This window comes from Nyctibius grandis, chromosome 21, assembly GCF_013368605.1.
Source record: "Nyctibius grandis isolate bNycGra1 chromosome 21, bNycGra1.pri, whole genome shotgun sequence".
In the NCBI taxonomy this organism is placed as follows: Eukaryota; Metazoa; Chordata; class Aves; order Nyctibiiformes; family Nyctibiidae; genus Nyctibius; species Nyctibius grandis.
In genome coordinates this window covers 8,089,303-8,106,676 of record NC_090678.1, presented here as the reverse complement: position 1 = coordinate 8,106,676, position 17,374 = coordinate 8,089,303, and the positions used below count along the sequence as shown (strand labels likewise).

Sequence of the window (17,374 nt, the reverse complement as noted above, 5' to 3'; positions counted from 1 at the left end):
CATTTAAGTATTAATATAAACTTTTTTTTTGATTTGGTAATGAAAGAGGGAGTTCTCTGAAATGCAGCCATGTTTGAGGAAGGGTGTCCTCAGCGGGGTGGCCTGGCCTGCACCCCAGGGTGAAGGAGGACAGCAATGGGTGGCAGGAGGAGCCGGTGGCTCTGGACGTTGTCCGAGGACTGACGGGCCACATCCCAGGTGGGTGCGGGTGGTGCCCCAGGATTAGGGCTCGCAGGATGCTGTAGGGTATCTCATTGTATGCTGTGTTGCTTACCATGAGCATCAACCCTACTAGTCCCTGCTTGCTGTGGGGGCCCATTTGTGCCCTGAGCCAGCCACTTCCCTTAACAGCTGCTCATTTTGAGTGCTGCTGATTGCGCTGGGCACCGAGAGATGCTGGCAGCCTATGAGCTATTCGGTGAGCGAGTTTCTGTCCCAGCGTTATATTAAAACATCGCTCACCTCTTGACAAATCCCTGAGGTGTAGGTGCAGGAGAGCAGGGAGGAGCTTGCATGACTTGTATCATGCCTGCTTATGCCCTGGGAAGCAGGGTAGGACCCCCCCACCCCGCAGCTAACGGCAGGCCGGGCTGAGGAATGGTTCCTGAGCCACGTGGTACCTGAGATATCTCCTTTGCACCACCGAGGCTCTGCTGCAAAGCAGGGGCAGCACAACTGCCCTGGGCCCCCCTGCCTTGTCTGAGCCTACGTGCCCTGAGACAATCTGCGTTTCCAAAGTGCCTTATCTACACAGCAAGAACAAGGGCAAGCTGTGCCACTGCCACCCACCCAGGAGCATGGGCACATCCCAGCTGCACGACCACAGGGAACAAAGTAAATGGTGCAGGGTGCCGCGGACACGAGCAGAGGCAGACAAGGGATGCTGCAGGTAGTACTGAAGATCAGTTTATTTATTTGCTCTATTCCCTCTTCCATAAAACTTGAAAACAATCAACTTCCAGCAAGAGATGAGAAAGCAGTAGTGAGAGATTTGGCTCTGCAGCTCCTCCCCTACGCATGGGACCCGACAAAGGTGTTAATGCATTAGTGACGGCTGCTCAGAAAGGCACGCAGCAGTTCGGAGCCCCTGAAGCTCCCTGATGGGAGGTGTGTGAGCCCAGCAGGACACCCCTCCGGGGCCTGGCTGCTGACACCACACTTCTCACCATGCCTCCGGGAAAAGCTTGGCTGGTGCTGAACAGGAGAGACTCCACAGTGTGAGCCCTGGAGCCCCCACTGGTCTGCTAACCTCTTCCTTGCGGGGCTGATTCAAGGCAAGAAAACACCCAGGGTTTTAGTTTTGAGGGGATGTGGGGGATGAAAGGGATTGGGAGGATCGGTTTAGTATTGTGATGCACCATCAGTGGGATGGTACGAGGCTGCTGATCACGCAGTGTCAGGAAGGTGGGAGCTGGGCACACCCGCTCACTCTGGCTGCGGGGTGTAACGCAGGTACTTCTTGCCCGACGGCAGGTCCTTCGTGAAGACTCCTTTGGGAAAGAGCTGCTTGGCTTCGTCGTCAGGTAAGGTGGGCACGACCATGACACTGTCACCAGGCTGGGGAGCAAATGGGAACCGTGAGAGCAGCAGAGGAGCTGGCAGGCTTGGATGCAGGTAACACTGCCTCCCCATGAACGCTCAGCCCCAGTGCCCCAGGCATGTCCCCTGCAGCTCTGCCTTGGAGCCAGCAGTGAGGACTGAGAGCTATGCCAGGAGGCGTGGGTGATGTCGAAAGGGAGAGCTGGGCCGCCTGCCAGACCTGCCAATGGGATCCCACAGCCCAGCTCTTCCTCACAGCACTCCCATGGGAACAGGGAGTCACGGCAGGGGAGTTTGTGCGTCTCTACAATGCAGGAGGGAGCACAGCATGCCCAAGCTGCTCATCCATTCTTATTGCTCAGGTGCCCCTGGACAGGCGGTGCTGGCTCCCCCTTGGCATGCTAAGCCCCAGGGGAAGGTGTGCTTCCCTGGGAGGTGGCCCCACGCTGCTGGGACCTTCTGCTGCAGGAGACAGGCGTCTTCACAGGCAAGGCTGCCTCCATGACCTGCTCTGCCCCAGGAAGTGAAGGTGCAGTTTGTCGTATGCTCAGCACATGGATGCTGGTGTTGAGGGGAGCAGAGGGACAGTGAAGTGCACCAATAACCCGAGTTGCTCAACCCCCGAGGCTTGTGCCTATGGGGCCTTCCTGCCCAGATGGAGCAGGTGTTTGGGACAATGCTCTGGGAGCCTGGTCCTGCCTCATAACAACACAGGAGGACTTCACCAGGACACCCTGTAACAGCAGGAGTGTGTCCTCTGGCTCCAGACAGGCAGGCTTCCCCAGTAACAGCTATCAAAGCCAGCGGCAGGACAGGTCCAGGAGCAGAGCAGCTCTGCTGGGCTGAGGGAACACTGGCTAAAGCAGCCAGACTGTGCTGCTTGTTCCTGCTTTATCTTGGCTGCCCAAACTGTTTTGGGGAGTTTTAAATAATGCCACTGAACAGTAATAGCTGCAACTAAGCAACTTCAACCAGTAGTTTTCTGCAAGGATGGGACTGGGCTGTGTACGTGCTGGGCAAAGTGGGACCATGCCCACACTGGCCCTTCCTGGCTGAGAGGCAGGAGAGCAGCTAGCTGGCCCAGAGAGGGGTGCCCCATGCTTACTGCTTTGCTGGCTTTGAGTGCACTTTGGTGCACTGACACCTGGTAAGGCCCTTCGTTATCACAGACCACAATGGCACAACCTGCCTTGGCCAAAAGTTCACGTACTGATAGCCAGAAGGGCCAAGCCCAGTATTTGCTGGCACCAGGGACCGAGGGCAGGGAAGGGAGGTTCCTATGGCTGACTCCAGACTACAACGGCTCTGGGGCCTGGGCTGGGATCTAACTCGTATCCCAGGACCTCAGCAGCTTTCCCCATCCCATGGGTCCCCCTCCAACGGAGGCCAGTTGACATTTCAATGTACATTTTCATGCCTGGCTGTGAGCTTTGCTCCCCTCCTCACCTTCCAGTCCACAGGGGTAGCGACCTTCTTGTACGCTGTCAGCTGCAGGGAGTCCACCACTCTCAGGATCTCATCAAAGTTTCTCCCGGTGGTGGCTGGGTACAGGATGGAGAGCTTCAGCTTCTTATCTGGGCCAAAAACGAACACCTGAGGACAGGGAGACAGGGTCAGGGGCTGGGCAGAAGATGTTTGTCCAACTGTCCTGCAGGATCTGCTCAGCCCTGTTGCTCCTCCCTTTCCTGGGAGATGGCCTGCTCAATCGCAGGTGTTGGGACAGAAGAGATGCCATGGTGGGGATCTCCTAAAGCAACAAGTGATGCCCAGGCACAGGAAACATGGTGTTTGCTCTGGGAGCTCCTGTTTCCAATGCCAGCTTGTTTTGCTACATGAAACGTTTCTTCCCCTTGACCTGTGCAAGCATGGGAGGGGAGAGGGAAAGTCCAGCAGATCAAGCACTTTTGTCTCCTCTGTGTTTGGACAGGCACAACCAGGATGAGCTGGCAGCAACGGCACGGTGGAGCTGTTGCCAACAGGCCAGCGCTGCCCCAGCCTCTTCCTGCAGCACAACCCATAGATCTAGCCCACGGAAGTCAACCTAGCTCCTGAAGATGGTCATGTCCATCCAGGTAAGCTGCCCCATCTTCAAGCCCAGCCCCACGGACACATGGCAGGATGGCAGGCGATGCTGACTGCTGAGAAGGCTGCCGTGCAGCAGTGCTCCAGGGCCAGGTACTCACCACGCGAGCAGTCAGGGGCATGCCAGCCTTGTCCCGCTCATCTGGGTCCAGCATGCCCAGCTTGACAGCGAGCTCCCGGTTCGCATCAGCAATGATGGGGAAGGGGAGTTTCTCCTCAGGTTGGTCCCCGTTGTATGCATTGATGTCCTGCAGAAACAAAACCATTGGCACGCTCATGCTCCCTGTTGTGGGTTCCACCTTGGGAGACAGAGGCCAGGCAGTGAGACCTCCACGCAGGCTTTACATGGGTGGGGCAAGCTCCTGCAGAGGGGCCATGCAGAAACATGTTCAGTAGCTGCTCTACAGGAGCTTGTGACTTGCTTGGCCCCAAGGTCTCAGGCTGGGACAGCACAGCTAGAGGCTCATGGCCTTCCATAAAATTTTTCTGCTTCCAGAAACCAGATGACAAGCCAGAAACCTGCGTGCCAGGCCAGACCCTGCCTTGTTCTTAGAGGTTAGTTGTTAGGCTGTCTATGCTCATACCCTGTTGCTCACCTCTGGAACTGCCCGTGGACCAGCTGCTTTGCCCAGGCAGTGGGTACGGAGAAGTAGGGAAGTCCTGCCCATGCTAGTGACACAGGGAGATTTACCCACCTTCCCCTGAGAACAGAGGTGTCCCTCTTCCAACCCTCTGCCAGCAAGTGATCTAGTGGCAGAGCAAACCAGCAACTCTACAGCTAACAAAGGTCAAGTGTCAAACACTTCACAGGTCTTGTGCAAGGAACCAGCTCCATTCAGCCAGTCGCTCCTATCTTACTTAACTAAAGGCTCTTGAAAACAGAGCGAAAGTCTGAGTGCGGGTGCTGGGACACTGCACGCTCCTTTCTGAAGCACAGCTGGGACAGAAAGCCATCCCCTTCCACAGCTGTGCAGGCTCTCCCTTGTGACCAAGTTTGTACTAGCCCAAACTTGACCTGCTTCACAGGGAAACTGTATTTTGAGTATCTATGAATCTGGTCTGGCCTTGACCAAAGCATTCAAGTTATCCTTGCAGTTTGCAGTACCACCCGTACGGGTCACGCTGAGCCACAGCAGGGCTGGGAGAAGCCTGCTCAAGGCAGCACAAGCAGAGCAGCTGCCAGCATTAAAGCAAGTTTAATCCAAGGTTTCTGCCCCAGAACAGAGCTGCCTGTTCCTTCCATCCTTTTTATGCTACAAGGGGACAAAACTGACTCCAGCACTGATGCAAGCCTGCTGCACACCACTGTGGTGCATTATCAGCTGAGCTGATAATTTGAATATACAAGTCTCTCTGCCTTCCCCAGGCTTTGAATGTGCAGGAACAGGCTGGGTCCTGCTCAGAGGGAACTCGGGGAGGGCAGGGTTGGAAATGCTACCCCTTGGCACTGCCCACTGCTGCTCAGAGCATGCCAGAGGCAGCTAGAGCACGCAGGCCCTGCACCACTCCTCAGCCCTCCTAGGCTGACGGCGGTAACATAAGAGGCTGTAACCCTGCCCCAGCTGCTCAGGATGCTGCAAGCAGGTCAAGTGGTATGCATGTGGCAAGGTGTTTCCTTTCCAGCTTTTCTTTTCGCTTGTTTTCTCCCCAGGGCTTTCTGAGTCAGCACTGCACTGCAAAAAGGGGCTGTTTATCTCGGCTAGGTTGTGGTCAGGCGTGCCTTGGAAGGAAGGAATCGGTTCTGTTCTCCTGCAGACCTGCCTCGTCAAAGCAGAGCGAGGAAGGAAATCAGAGCCAGGGAGGCCAGCCCAGGCAAAATGCTTCTGAATGCCCCACAGAGTCTCAGGAGGCTGTAGATGAAGGGCAGACAGTGACACCCCCCCCCCCCCTCTCTTCAAAGCAGGGGCTGGAGAATGAAGAGGGGTTCTGAGCAGCAGTATCCTGAATCCTATGGACTGTAACTCGTTCCAAAATGCACATAATCTCATGACCGGGGGATCTCTGTACAAAACCGCCTCACAAACCCCACCCTGTTTTGCAACAAGACACCCAAGACTCACTCACTTCCCTATGAACTATTTTTCTTTCCAGAGTCCCAGCTGAAACCAGACATCGCTGGAGTGATTTATTCACCCCTGACTCACTCATCGGTGGCCAAAGAGAGCATTGAAACCTCCTCTGACATGCACAGCACATGCCAGCCAACCCTGCTTAAGGAGCTCATGCATTCAGCCAGCCCTTAACACCCCCCTTCCTAGTTCAGCTCTTTGGCTCTCCACGTCATCTGAAGTTCTTCTCTGCTTCATCAAGGACAAAGGAAAAGGATCACATGTATGGGTGAGGTCTAAGCACAGAGCAATCACACCCCTGTCCTGTCTTATGTCCTCCACGATGCACTCATGCTGCATTCATTGCTCCTCCATGCTCCCCGCACCGCTCATGGTGCTGCAGCCTGAGATGTCCTCCTCTTCCCAGGCTGAAGAGCCCCAGTTGCTCCGCACTGAAGCAAACCTGCCCAAATCTGCAGGCAGCTTTGTTCCCCCTCTGCACCTTTTCTTGTTCCCCTGTAGTCTGTGAGATGGGCAATTTCAAACACAGGCTGCACGGGAGACTCCAGTCTGCTACAGATTTGTTCTCACCAATTCAATCTCTTGCTCTGGAGGACTTTCACATTTTTCTTTTTGACAGGTGCTGAGCTGACGTTCCCAAACCACTGTCTCTGAGGCCTCTCCCAGCCTGACAGAAAGCTCACCACAGCCTGGACCGCTGCCTACTGCCTTTCTCCACACTTGTTCTGGAAGGTTTTCCAAACGTGCTTCTCTGCTTCCCATCAGACAGCATTGAGAGGCTGTTCTTGGAGCTTCTCCTGGTTTTACCTGAGGTTGTGCTGAATAATTCAATAGCAGCAGCAAAGTCAGCTCAATGTTCTTCTCTTTTCCAGATCACCTGAGTACGCTGAACCCCATGTGTCCCAACTTACTGCTTCCTCCTGTCTCCCTGAAGAAAAGAGCCTGCCCTTCACAAAGCTGATTTATTTCAAAAGCTTCTTGGAAATTCGAGGACTTTGTAAAAGTCAGCAATACCCTATAGTTATTGAAAAGGCTTTAGTCAACCAGGAGATGAGATCCCCTTACAAAAGCAAAACCCAAACCTTCCGTTATATTTAAGGGGATGTTATCTGCTAATTTGACTGGTGGTTTCAGCCAGTTTGACCAGCACAGAAACCTCATTAACTGGTGTGGGATTTGTACGCTGTTTTTCCCTGGCCCTTCTGTGGCGTGGTGGGACATCGGCCATGCACCGCTCAGGTACAAAGGTCAATTTAAGCAATAAGGCAATTAGGTAATTTCTAAAGCCAGTCAGACATGAAACAATGGTTGAGTGTGGAAATTTCTCGTCTTTACTACCTCTTATTGCATGCATGTCTCGCCCCTGGAAAATGTGTGAGAACATTCCCAATTTTAAAGAGCAAAGAGGCAGGTAATTCACCCAGGGATATTTACACTCTGGCCATATCTGTCTGAAATGCTTATTTTACACCCCTACCACCTACGAGCCCTGGAGTCAAGCTCCTTGGCAGCACACCACTGCTGAGGCTGCGTCTGAAGTTTTTCATTAGCTCCTTTTATGTTCCTTCAGCGAGATATTTCGTTCCCATCTTTTTTAATGCTCTCTCATGATGGTTTTATATTTAACAGTCTCCTATTTGTGGTTTTATGTTTAACATGCCCGTTTGTTCTCTGACTTCTTTTCCCTGCCTGGGCATGAATCACACCCTTTGAAGACTGCCTGTTCACTTCTGATGCCTCCTTTCCTGTTTTACTACAGAACTTTTTGAGGTCTGTGGATAGACTGCCTTCCTCTGAGCTTTTGGCACCACCTTCACATACATTTTACCCTTTCAGGTATTGGTAGGAGAGCAGTAATACTGTTTTCCCTTTGTTTCAGAGTGTCAGTGCATAGAGTGCCCTGGACTCTGTGGAGTGCTCCATGAAGATGGAACAGACCTTCCCATTCCTGCTCTGAATTTCAGCACCTCCTATCCTACATGCTTTGGGATTCGAGATATGAAGTTCCGAGCCTGTGCTCTGTTCTGTGTGGGCTTTTCCTCTGGCCTTCAGAGCAAGGCAGCAGCACAAGCTCCCTCTGCACCTCCCCATGCCCCATACCTTGCTCCAGGAGAGGTGGTCTTGGACGCTGTCAATGGAGAGGGCGATCATCTTCACGTTGCGCTTGCGGAACTCCGGTGCCAGCTTCGCCGCCCGGCCAAGCTCTGTGGTGCAGACGGGTGTGAAGTCCCGCGGGTGGGAGAAGAGGATGCCCCATCTGAAAGAAGCAAGCAGGAGGTGGGGTTAGGGCGAGATGTCATTCCAGTTTGTACTGCAGAAAAAAAGCCGTACAGATTGCACCGCACGGAGACTACTGCGGGAACAGCTCATCTCGCTGCTAAGTGGAAATCCTGTCCTGGGAACTCTTCCTTCCCTATTGCTAGAAGCCTTCATGAGATAAGCCCCATTCATGATGTTTGGAGAAACTCCCTGCACCTCATTCCCCTTCTCCCTCCAGGATCCCACAGAGGATGCTGGAATAGCCCATGGTTCTTGATGTGGAGGTGGACACCATGTCATACGAGGAAGTTTAGGGGAGCCACGTATATGCCCTGTACCCCAGAGACCACACGTGTGAGGGGATGTAGATGCCAACCTGCCAGCCACATTATTGCAGAGATCATTACTGATTTACAAGGCTATTCACTATCCTGTATACCTCATCAACCACCCTGAGGAGAAACACCCATGAATATCATGCAACTTAAAAGAAGGGGATAGGACCAAACCTTAAGCCAACTGCTGCCATGAGGTGCTTAATGTACTTAATGAAAAAATTAGTCTCCTTCTCTGGAGACATTCAAAACCCGCCTGGACGCGTTCCTGTGTGATATGGTCTAGGCAATCCTGCCCCGGCAGGGGCATTGGACTAGATGATCTTTCGAGGTCCCTTCCAATCCCTAACATTCTGTGATTCTGTGATTCTGTGAAAAAATAAGAATTAATCAACTAATGGGGGAGACCAGAAGTTAACATGACATTACAGCTACACTTACAACAACACTGCCACCTCGTTTTTGCCCACCGCTTCCCATCAGTGGATTTTGCAGTCGTCAAACCAGGCAAACACTGGTCACCCCACTTCACAGGTAAGGCAGCCATCGCACAGAGAAAGGCAGCAATGCAGCGCAGCAGCAAGATGGGCTCATGGCAAAACGGCTCTCAGGAGTTTCCAGAGGCTAACGCAAAGCCACCCCCAGCACTTAAAATTCCCTGCCAGGGACTTGTCGCACCATTTCTGAGCTCAGCATTCACAGGGCTTACTGCACTGCTCTTCACTTGGCCCCCAGCACTCAGTAAATACAGCCGCACGTCGCAGCAGCTGGGGAGGGGCCTGCCTTAGAGATTTGGGAACCCTGCAGCTCTGCCAGAGCCGTGCGATTGCCATGGCTCACCACGAAGTTACAGGGCAGCTACCCGGCCACTGGTGCTACAAGTCTGTGTATACAGTAACTACACTACTTGAATAAAAAGGCCAAGTAGAAGCTGGCTAAGAAAGGTGCCATGTGGGTGGTCAGGCTAGAACAGACAGTTTTAAGGAGCCCTGCAGCTTGTTTTCTTGCTGAGAGAGTTCCTTTTCCCCCATCTGCCGACATTCACACTGCTGACAGAAGCGGACACAAACGCTGATTCAAGCCTGCCAAGCGCTGCTGGGAGGCCCAGAGGCGCTGCGCCAGCACCCTCCTGCTCGTGCCAAAAATGGAGCAACAGGCTTTGTGGGAAGCAGCGCCCGAAGGCATGTGGCTTTCCATGATGGGCTCAGACGGGACCGGAGCCCTTGGCCACCGCTCGACTGCACACCTTCGCACGCTCGGGCTCGCTCACAAGGGACGTACGTGACACACGAGCCGCTCTCGGGGTCTGGCCTGGACTAAGCGCTGCTCTGGCAAGCCTGGCTTTGCCCTTCTGGCTCTGCTGTTTTCAGAGCACCTCTCCCCTCTCCTCGAGGGCTCCGCTCGCCCTCTCGCCCTGCAGCCCGCAGGAGGGCGTGGGGGACGATGGGGAGAGGCGGCTGTGCCCGCTCGGAGGGAACATCGCTCCCCCGGAACACCGCAGCGCCGGCCTCCCTGACCCCAGCGCCCACCCGCGGGGGCTGCCAATGCGGCTCGACGGGGAAAAAAAACCCAAAACATTTTCGGAACAAGCCGGCGGCCCGGCCCGGCCCGGCTCTGCCTCCTCACGCCGGGCACACGCCGTGGCACTGACCCACGGCCCGCAGGGCTCGCGGCCAGAATTCACCGTCCTGCTCACCTGGAAGGAACCCCCCGCCGCCGGGAGCCAGGCCCGGCTCGGCCTGCCGCCGGGGGGGGACAGCCGCCCCCCCCTGCCCTGACACCCCCCCGCCGAGGGCCGGCGCCCAGCCGGGGGTGCGGAGCTGGCCCCCCCGCCCCCGGTCCCGCAGCCCCCGCCCGGTGCTCACGAGTCTCCCAGGAAGTCGTGGAAGCGGATGCGGCCCTGCGTGGTCTCCGCCTCGAAGTTGGGCGCCTCGTCGCCCAGCAGCAGTCCCGGCATGGCTGCGGCTCCGCTCCCGCTCCGCTCCGGCACTGCCGCCGCCTCTGCGCATGCGCGGGGCCACCGCCCCCTCGGGCGGCCGCCCCGGCGGGCTGTCACGTGACGGGCGCCCTCCGCGCTTTACGGCTGCCGCCGCGCTTTGCGGCTCCGGGAGGGAGGCGGGAGGCCTTGCTGCCCCTCTCTCCGGTGATGGCGACGTATGTGAGCGAGCTGGAGGCGGCCAAGAAGAGCCTGAGCGAGGCGCTGGGCGAGAACGTGAAGCAGTGAGTGCGATGGGGAGGCGGTGGGGCCGAGCCGCGGTGGGCGCGTCCTGCCGGCGGGGCCGGGCCGGGCCTGTGAGGGTGGTGTCTTTTCCCGGCCTTCAGAGGGCCGCGCGTTGGTACCGCGGCTGTGCGGAGGCCTCAGCCTGGCCTGATCCCGGGCCTCTGCGCTGCCGGAGGAAAGCAGTGGATTTCGGAAGAACGCTTTTAGTTTGGTGTCTGCACCTTCCCTGATCTTCCCTAGGTACTGGGCCAACTTGAAGCTCTGGTTCAAGCAAAAGATCAGTAAGGAGGAGTTTGACCTGGAAGCACGCAGGCTTCTCACACAAGACAATGGTAAAAGGACATCTTGTGTTTGTTTTCCTGTTGTCCCTAGTGATGCCTTGCCCCACCAGAACTAAGGGAGCTCCTCCCTGCTGCGCGATGCTTCCTGAGCAGTGAAATCGCTGTGGGGGAAATAAGAAGGCACAGGGCTCTGATAGCAAGAGGTGGGGGGTGCCCTGGCCTGCAGGGGAAAGTCCCTTTGTGGCCCCACACTGATGGGCAATTTGGCCTTCTGTAAATATGGTAAAAAAGTAAAATACACTGTCACAGCAACCAAAACCACTTTGTTATGTCACCGTAGAGGCCCATTTCCATACTGCATTCTCCCTTGGGTTGGGACTAAACTGGTGGTGTGGCTGAAGTGGGGGAAGGAAACCCCGAATTCATTGGAGGAGTTATGCAGTAGGCAGATCCCCTTCCTGCCCATTGAGGGTGGCAGGTTGGAGCACTGGAGGGTGAGATTCCTTCGTATTCACCTCTGTACGGGTCTGCAAACATTGATGGGTGTTGCTGAAAGCGTTGTGGGGACTCCTGACTTCCACCTTGGCGATCCCTGTGGGGAAGGGCAGGGAATTTGTCGGTGCTCGAGTTCAAAGGCCAAAGGGGATCCTGTAAACCTCCAACCCTGGCTTGTGACATTCATCTTTGTTATTTCTAATGTGTAATTACTCACTTTCTGTTCCAGTAACCCTTCTGCGACAAAGTTGCATTTTATCTAGAAACTATTTGACTTAACTTCGCTTTCCTGGGGCTGGCTCTTACTGGTCCTTCTCTAGCAAAACCAAAAGCCTTGCTACCAGAAGTCTGCACGGCAGGAGGGACAGCTGAGCCTCCTCTCGCTGGCTGGGCACACCAAATGTTCGTGTTGCGTTCTGTAGGGCTAGATCTGTGTGTGTGGCACACTGAGAGGTGACCTAACTTGTCTCCATGTCATGTAGTATCCTTTTTGTTAGGATGGTAGTAGCAGGTTCTGGATCTAGTAAGAAAGCTCTCAAAAAATGTAAATTGAAAGTTAAGCCCCTGTAGCTGAGCACATGGGGAAAACAGGACCACGGAAAGGCACAGTGAGCTACTTGAAGATTGCTTTGAGCGAGTGCCTCTGGGCTCTGATGTGTTGCTAATGAACTGTCTGTCTTTACGCAGTCCACTCTCACAACGATTTCCTCCTGGCTATTCTTACCCGATGCCAGATCTTGGTTTCTGCACCAGGTAAGTCCCGAGAAGCCTCATTAAAAACAATCGGGTCGGAACGCTTTGCCACGTGTGTGTTTGGTGGGTTTTGTACAATGCACTCCAATTTTCTGAGCCTTAATATTCACATTTGTTTTGCTGCACAGGCAAAAGGGTAGCAAAGTGGTGATCCAGCTGATTTCAGCAGGCATGCTTGTACAAATAAGCTGCGTGTGCTTGATGAGAGGCCAACACTGGATTGCTGTGCGTGATAAGCTTGTTTGATTTCGGGACTGGGTGTGTGCTGTGAGCTGAGGTGTAAAGGGAGATGCTGCTTTGCTTACCACTTCCTCTCTCTTCTGAACTTGGTGATGCTCTTTGTTCTTCTCTCTGCTGGGGATATCATTTTGGGGAGCTGGATTTTCCTGACTGATCTCGAAATCAGGTCGGTATCTGGTAGAAAAATGCTTACTGTGAATGCTTAACAGTGAGTCTTGATTGAGCCATGGCCAGTTAACCCAACCTTCTGCAGATAGTTAACCTTCTAACTTTGTAAGCATTTAGAATGGCTGTCGTCAGGCTTGCAAGATACATTTTGTTTGGTCTTCAAAAGAACCCTCAGTCCAGAGATCTGATGGGAAGGACAGTTGAGCTGCAGTTCAAGATATGAAACTGCTGTGTAGTAAGGGAGGGAAAATTATTACAGCTCTGATGAGCTGAGATCTGAGAGACAAGTTGTGGTAGGTTGACCCTGGCTGGATGTCAGGTGCCCACCAAGCTGCTCCATCATTCCTCTCCTCAGCTGGACAGGGGAGAGAAAATATAACAAAAGGCTCATGGGTTGAGATAAGGACAGGGAGAGAGATCATTCATCAATTACTGTCATGAGCAAAACAGGCTTGACTTGGGGAAATTAGTTTATTACCAATCAAATGAGAGAAGGGTAATGAGAAATAAAACCAAATCCTAAAAAAACACCTTCTCCCCCACCCCTCCCTTCTTCCTGGGTTCAACTTCACTCCCGGCGTTCTCTACCTCCTCCCCTTGAGCGGCGCAGGGGGACAGGGAATGGGGGTTGCGGTCAGTTCATCACACATCTCTGCCGCTCCTTCCTCCTCCGGGGGAGGACTCCTCATGCTTTTCCCCTGCTCCAGCGTGGGGTCCCTCCCACGGGAGACAGTTCTTCACAGACTTCTCCAATGTGAGTCATTTCCACAGGCTGCAGTTCTTCACAAACTGCTCCAGCATGGGTCCTTTCCACGGGGTGCAGTCCTTCAGGAACAGACTGCTCCAGTGTGGGTCCCCCACAGCATTACACCCTCCTCAGGCATCCACTGGCTCCAGCATGGGGTCCTCCATGGGCTGCAGGTGGATATCTGCTCCACTTGCCTCACCGTGGTCTTCACCATGGGCTGCAGGGGAATCTCCGCTCTGGTGCCTGGAGCACCTCCTCCCCCCTCCTTCTTCACTGACCTTGGTGTCTGCAGAGTTGTTGCTCTCACATGTTCTCACTCCTCTCTCCAGCTGCTGTTGTACGTTTTTTTCCCCTTCTTAACTGTGTTATCCCAGAGGCACTACGGCCATCGCTGATGGGCTTGACCTTGGCCAGTGGCGAGCCCATCTTGGAGCTGGATGGCATTGGCTCTGTCGGACATAGGGGAAGCTTCTAGCAGCTTCTCACAGAAGCCACCCCTGTAGCACCCCCCCGCTACCAAAACCTTGCCATGCAAAGCCAATACACAAGTTTTCTGTGATGAGACAATACCTGTTATTGGAGTACCTGATGTAGCTGGGGGAAGGAAAAAGTGCAAAATTTATGGATGCCCACAGCTTTTTGTGTTGTAGCTGGTCCTTAACTATACCAGCTGTGCTAATTAAATACTGACCTTCCCCACCTCCAAACTTGCTTTGTTTGCTCTTGAGCTTTACAAACATGTGTTGAGTCCCAGACTTGTCCTCTTTAGCAGTCTGCACTGGTGTAATTCAGAAGATTTGTGTCTAAATCTTGCTGCTCCTTGCCTTTTGACTTAGAGTATATGGGCTATAGAAAGAAAGCACAAGAACAGTGATTCCCCAGTGAATATTACCTGAAGTAGCTGACTTTAGATTAGGAGGGGGAGGGAGAGAGTGTCTGTGTCCTCTGAGCTCAGCACTGGGCTGATGTCGGTGTTGAGGTTGTAGCCCAAAGGTCTTGCTTCTGAGTGGCAGTGGTCAGGTTAGAGCCCGTCGCTGTGTGACTGAAGTTGGGGTTGTTTACTCCTGTGTGCACCATTCTGTGCTTAGCTGTATTGAATTTCATTTGTCTCTTTATCCAGTCACTTAGTCCTGTGCAGCTCTTCTGCAGCTGTCCGGTCAGGCTTCACCTTCCCTGGCCTGAATAGCTGGGATTTGTCAGTGAGCTCTGTCAGCTCCCCAGTACCCCCTTTCACGAGGCTGTCTAGAAATGTGTTAAAAGTGCGAGCCCAGCACAAAGCAGTGTGGCATTCCACGGGTGTCTTCCGTATGCTCGTCATTTCCTACCTGACCTTTTTAATTTCAAGTCCTTGCAAGGGCTTCTCTTGTCCCATTGAAGCTTACTCTCTTTAGGAGCCCTTGAAGAACCCTTCTTTGTAGTGCTTCAGCAGATCGGTGGCAGCATGTAAATGGAGTGCTGGCTGACCAGCTGGTCAGCTCCGGTGTTTTCAAGCAGGCTTTTGTTGGCTCTGTCTCCACAGATGTGCATAAGCCAGCTTGAAAAAAATCAGTTTAATCATATGTGTGTTCTTAAAGACATGGTTTAGTGCTCTGCAGTTGACAGTACATACTGCTGGTCCCTTCTAGAGTCTCTGTTTTGCTCTCCTCAGATCAATGCAGAGTCTGCCAAGGACTTTGGAGCTAATCTGTGCTGAGATACCTCTTTCTGGGCCACTGACTGGTAGAGCTATTACATACAACTTTTACGTGCAAGTCTGCTCTGTGTGGTGTAGGGGATTGTACATGCAAGCCCAGGAAAGTGCAGTATGAGCAGAATTCTAGATGTTATGTCTAGATTGCTTTTTCTCCCTCTAGATGCCAGTCTGACACCTGCTAGTGTTTTTTTTTTTCTTTTTTCCCATGTAAGGATGGAAAGCTAACAGGCTTTTGTCTCCACCACTGTCTTTTTGGTAGAAGGTGTTTACTTCATGAGTCATGGAAACAAGTAACTTCAAAGAAGCGTGCTTGATGCACTTGTGCTTGGCACGCCATCACAAGGGTTACTGATGCATGTACTTTCCACCTTCATGTGAGAGGGACAAAGGGGAAAGAACCATCTTTAAAAAGCTATTTTGCATTAAAAAAAATTGTGTGGTCAGTGTTAAAAGTGTACTTGATATAGTGGCATTTAGAATAGGAAACCTTTAAGGAGTGATTATAACATATGTTGAGCGATGCAAACAAACTCATCTGATCCAAATCTTGCTGCCTCTGGTAGTAGTGGTTCCACCTGGGCTTATAGGGGAACACTGGGTGAATGTGACCCTTTGTGAGAACACTTTCCATTTCCCCCTCTCCTCTGCTTAGGCTGTTGGTCATGCAAACTTCAAATCCCAGTTCAACAGCCTGTGTGGCACAAGATGTTTAGGACTTGGTGGTGGAGAGGGAGGGAATTTCCCATCTATTCTGATATGAAGAACGACCAGTTGCTTTAATTCCTGCTGAGCTCCCACGGAGGGCACAGCAGGATCCTGAGCAATCCCAAATCTGACTTCTCTGCCCTTTTTAAAAACGGGTGATGGTAGCCACGTTTGTAAAGATGCTGTCCTGGTTTCATGGGGATAAAATTTATAGAATCACTTTTCTGTTACATTTTGTTTCAGTTTGTGGCCAGCTGTGGTGTGGTGATCAAGGCCATCAGCAGTGAAAGCCAGGGCAGCTGCCCCAGGGTGGCCCACAGGTGTGTTCTGTAACATTAATGACATGTGCACGATAAAGGGGAAAGCTGGATAGGGATGGGAGGGCTCTTTGCTCTGCTCTCCTCTCCCTCATTCTCCTCTCTTATCAACAGTTACTATCTCTGGAGGGACTTGCTGTCACTCTATGAGCTAAGTATAGTTTTGTGTCTTTTGTATCAGTATCGATATTGTTTTTTTTCTTGTTTTATTAAATCTGTTTAAATTTCAGCCCACGAGTCTCCCTCCTTTTCCCAATTCCCTTTCTTGGCTGGGGAGGGGACATTGGGTGATAGAACATCTGGTTATTGTTTAGCCCTGGGTGCGGGCTAAACGGAGACAGATGCCCATAAGTACTCGAGTGGCACCCAGCTGTAACATAGCTGGGAAGCTGTGAGAGTGCCTGAAGAGAGGAACTTCCCAGAAACATGCTATCTAAAATACTAAAGAGGGCCATAATGATGATTTTGGGTTCACTATACCAGCCTGAGCAGTGTGGCACACTTCCCGTTACAAGAAAATTGTTTTCTTTGGTATTCTCTTTTTACCAATATTTTCAGAATGCTTTTCTAATTTTTATGTCTGGGGTTTTTCTTCCCCACAAAATTCCATCAGGAGGAATTGGAGTTTAAAGCCTTTCTTAACCTTGCATGGACTTGCTCACTAAGCTTATCTTGTTTGTTGGACGATTGCAAGCAATCAAGTTAGCAAGGTTTCTTGAGTTAATGCATATCTCACTTCAACTGTTACCTCCCTCCTTTGCTAAATGTTAACAATAAAACAGAGACAATTGCAAGCACGTGAGTTAGTGATGTAAAGATTTAATTTATTTACTAGTAATCTGGAGCCAACTAAGAGATGGTTCAGCAAATTAGAGCTCTTGCTGGGATAGCAGGAGCATTTTATTACATCAGGGTTGCCCACGAGCTTTGCTTGAAGGACTGCCAACTGTGAGACAGGCTCAGGTTGCTTGTGTTCCACTTCTCTCCAGAGAGCTGGAAAGGGAGGAAAAGGAATAAAATGGGAGTGTGAGTTGTTGACAGAGGAGGATCATCAGAGTTCATTTTATTAAACCCTGCAAGCAGATAAAAAAAAACCCCCACAAACAACTAAAGATGAAATAAAAAAGGGTGGGAAAATGCATGTTCCCTGTGCCTGGCTGCTTTTCTCTGTCGTGACTTTCTCTGTTTGTATCTTTGTCCTTTCCTCCTGTGCGTTGCTGGTGCAGCACGTCAGGAAAACCTGACACGCTCTGTCTGGGCTGGCTGGTACCTTCACTGCAGAGACACGGCAGCTCTTAGAAAAACGTTCTTATCTATTGCTCATCTTCAAAGACATATCAGCAGCCATTGCTGTGGCTTGTTAACATCTCATTCTCTTGCTAGCAAGATTAAATAAAAGCTGCTGACATCTCTGAATTTTCACAGCTGAGCCAACCCAGCCTTGTCATTTGTCACCAGGAAGACGAGTA

General features: G+C 52.3%; 2 protein-coding genes across 3 annotated transcripts; one reads left to right on the top strand and one right to left on the bottom strand.

Annotated features, from left to right (window-relative positions):
- Positions 1 to 884: 884 nt before the first annotated feature.
- On the bottom strand, positions 885 to 10,304 carry PRDX6 (peroxiredoxin 6). The gene is made up of 5 exons (XM_068416914.1): positions 10,150 to 10,304; positions 7,791 to 7,947; positions 3,723 to 3,869; positions 2,986 to 3,132; positions 885 to 1,557 (listed from the first exon to the last, which is right to left on the bottom strand). The coding sequence occupies exons 1-5, from the start codon at positions 10,239 to 10,241 to the stop codon at positions 1,426 to 1,428; spliced, it is 675 nt and encodes a 224-aa protein (XP_068273015.1). The 5' UTR covers positions 10,242 to 10,304; the 3' UTR covers positions 885 to 1,425.
- A 77-nt stretch (positions 10,305 to 10,381) lies between these two features.
- On the top strand, positions 10,382 to 15,908 carry TADA1 (transcriptional adaptor 1). 2 transcript variants are annotated; one of them, XM_068416915.1, is made up of 4 exons: positions 10,382 to 10,504; positions 10,746 to 10,837; positions 11,969 to 12,034; positions 15,832 to 15,908. In XM_068416915.1, the coding sequence occupies exons 1-4, from the start codon at positions 10,431 to 10,433 to the stop codon at positions 15,873 to 15,875; spliced, it is 276 nt and encodes a 91-aa protein (XP_068273016.1). In that variant the 5' UTR covers positions 10,382 to 10,430; the 3' UTR covers positions 15,876 to 15,908. The 2 variants fall into 2 exon arrangements, with proteins under 2 accessions (XP_068273016.1, XP_068273017.1); XM_068416916.1 differs by lacking the exon at positions 15,832 to 15,908 and adding an exon at positions 12,163 to 12,412.
- Positions 15,909 to 17,374: the final 1,466 nt, after the last annotated feature.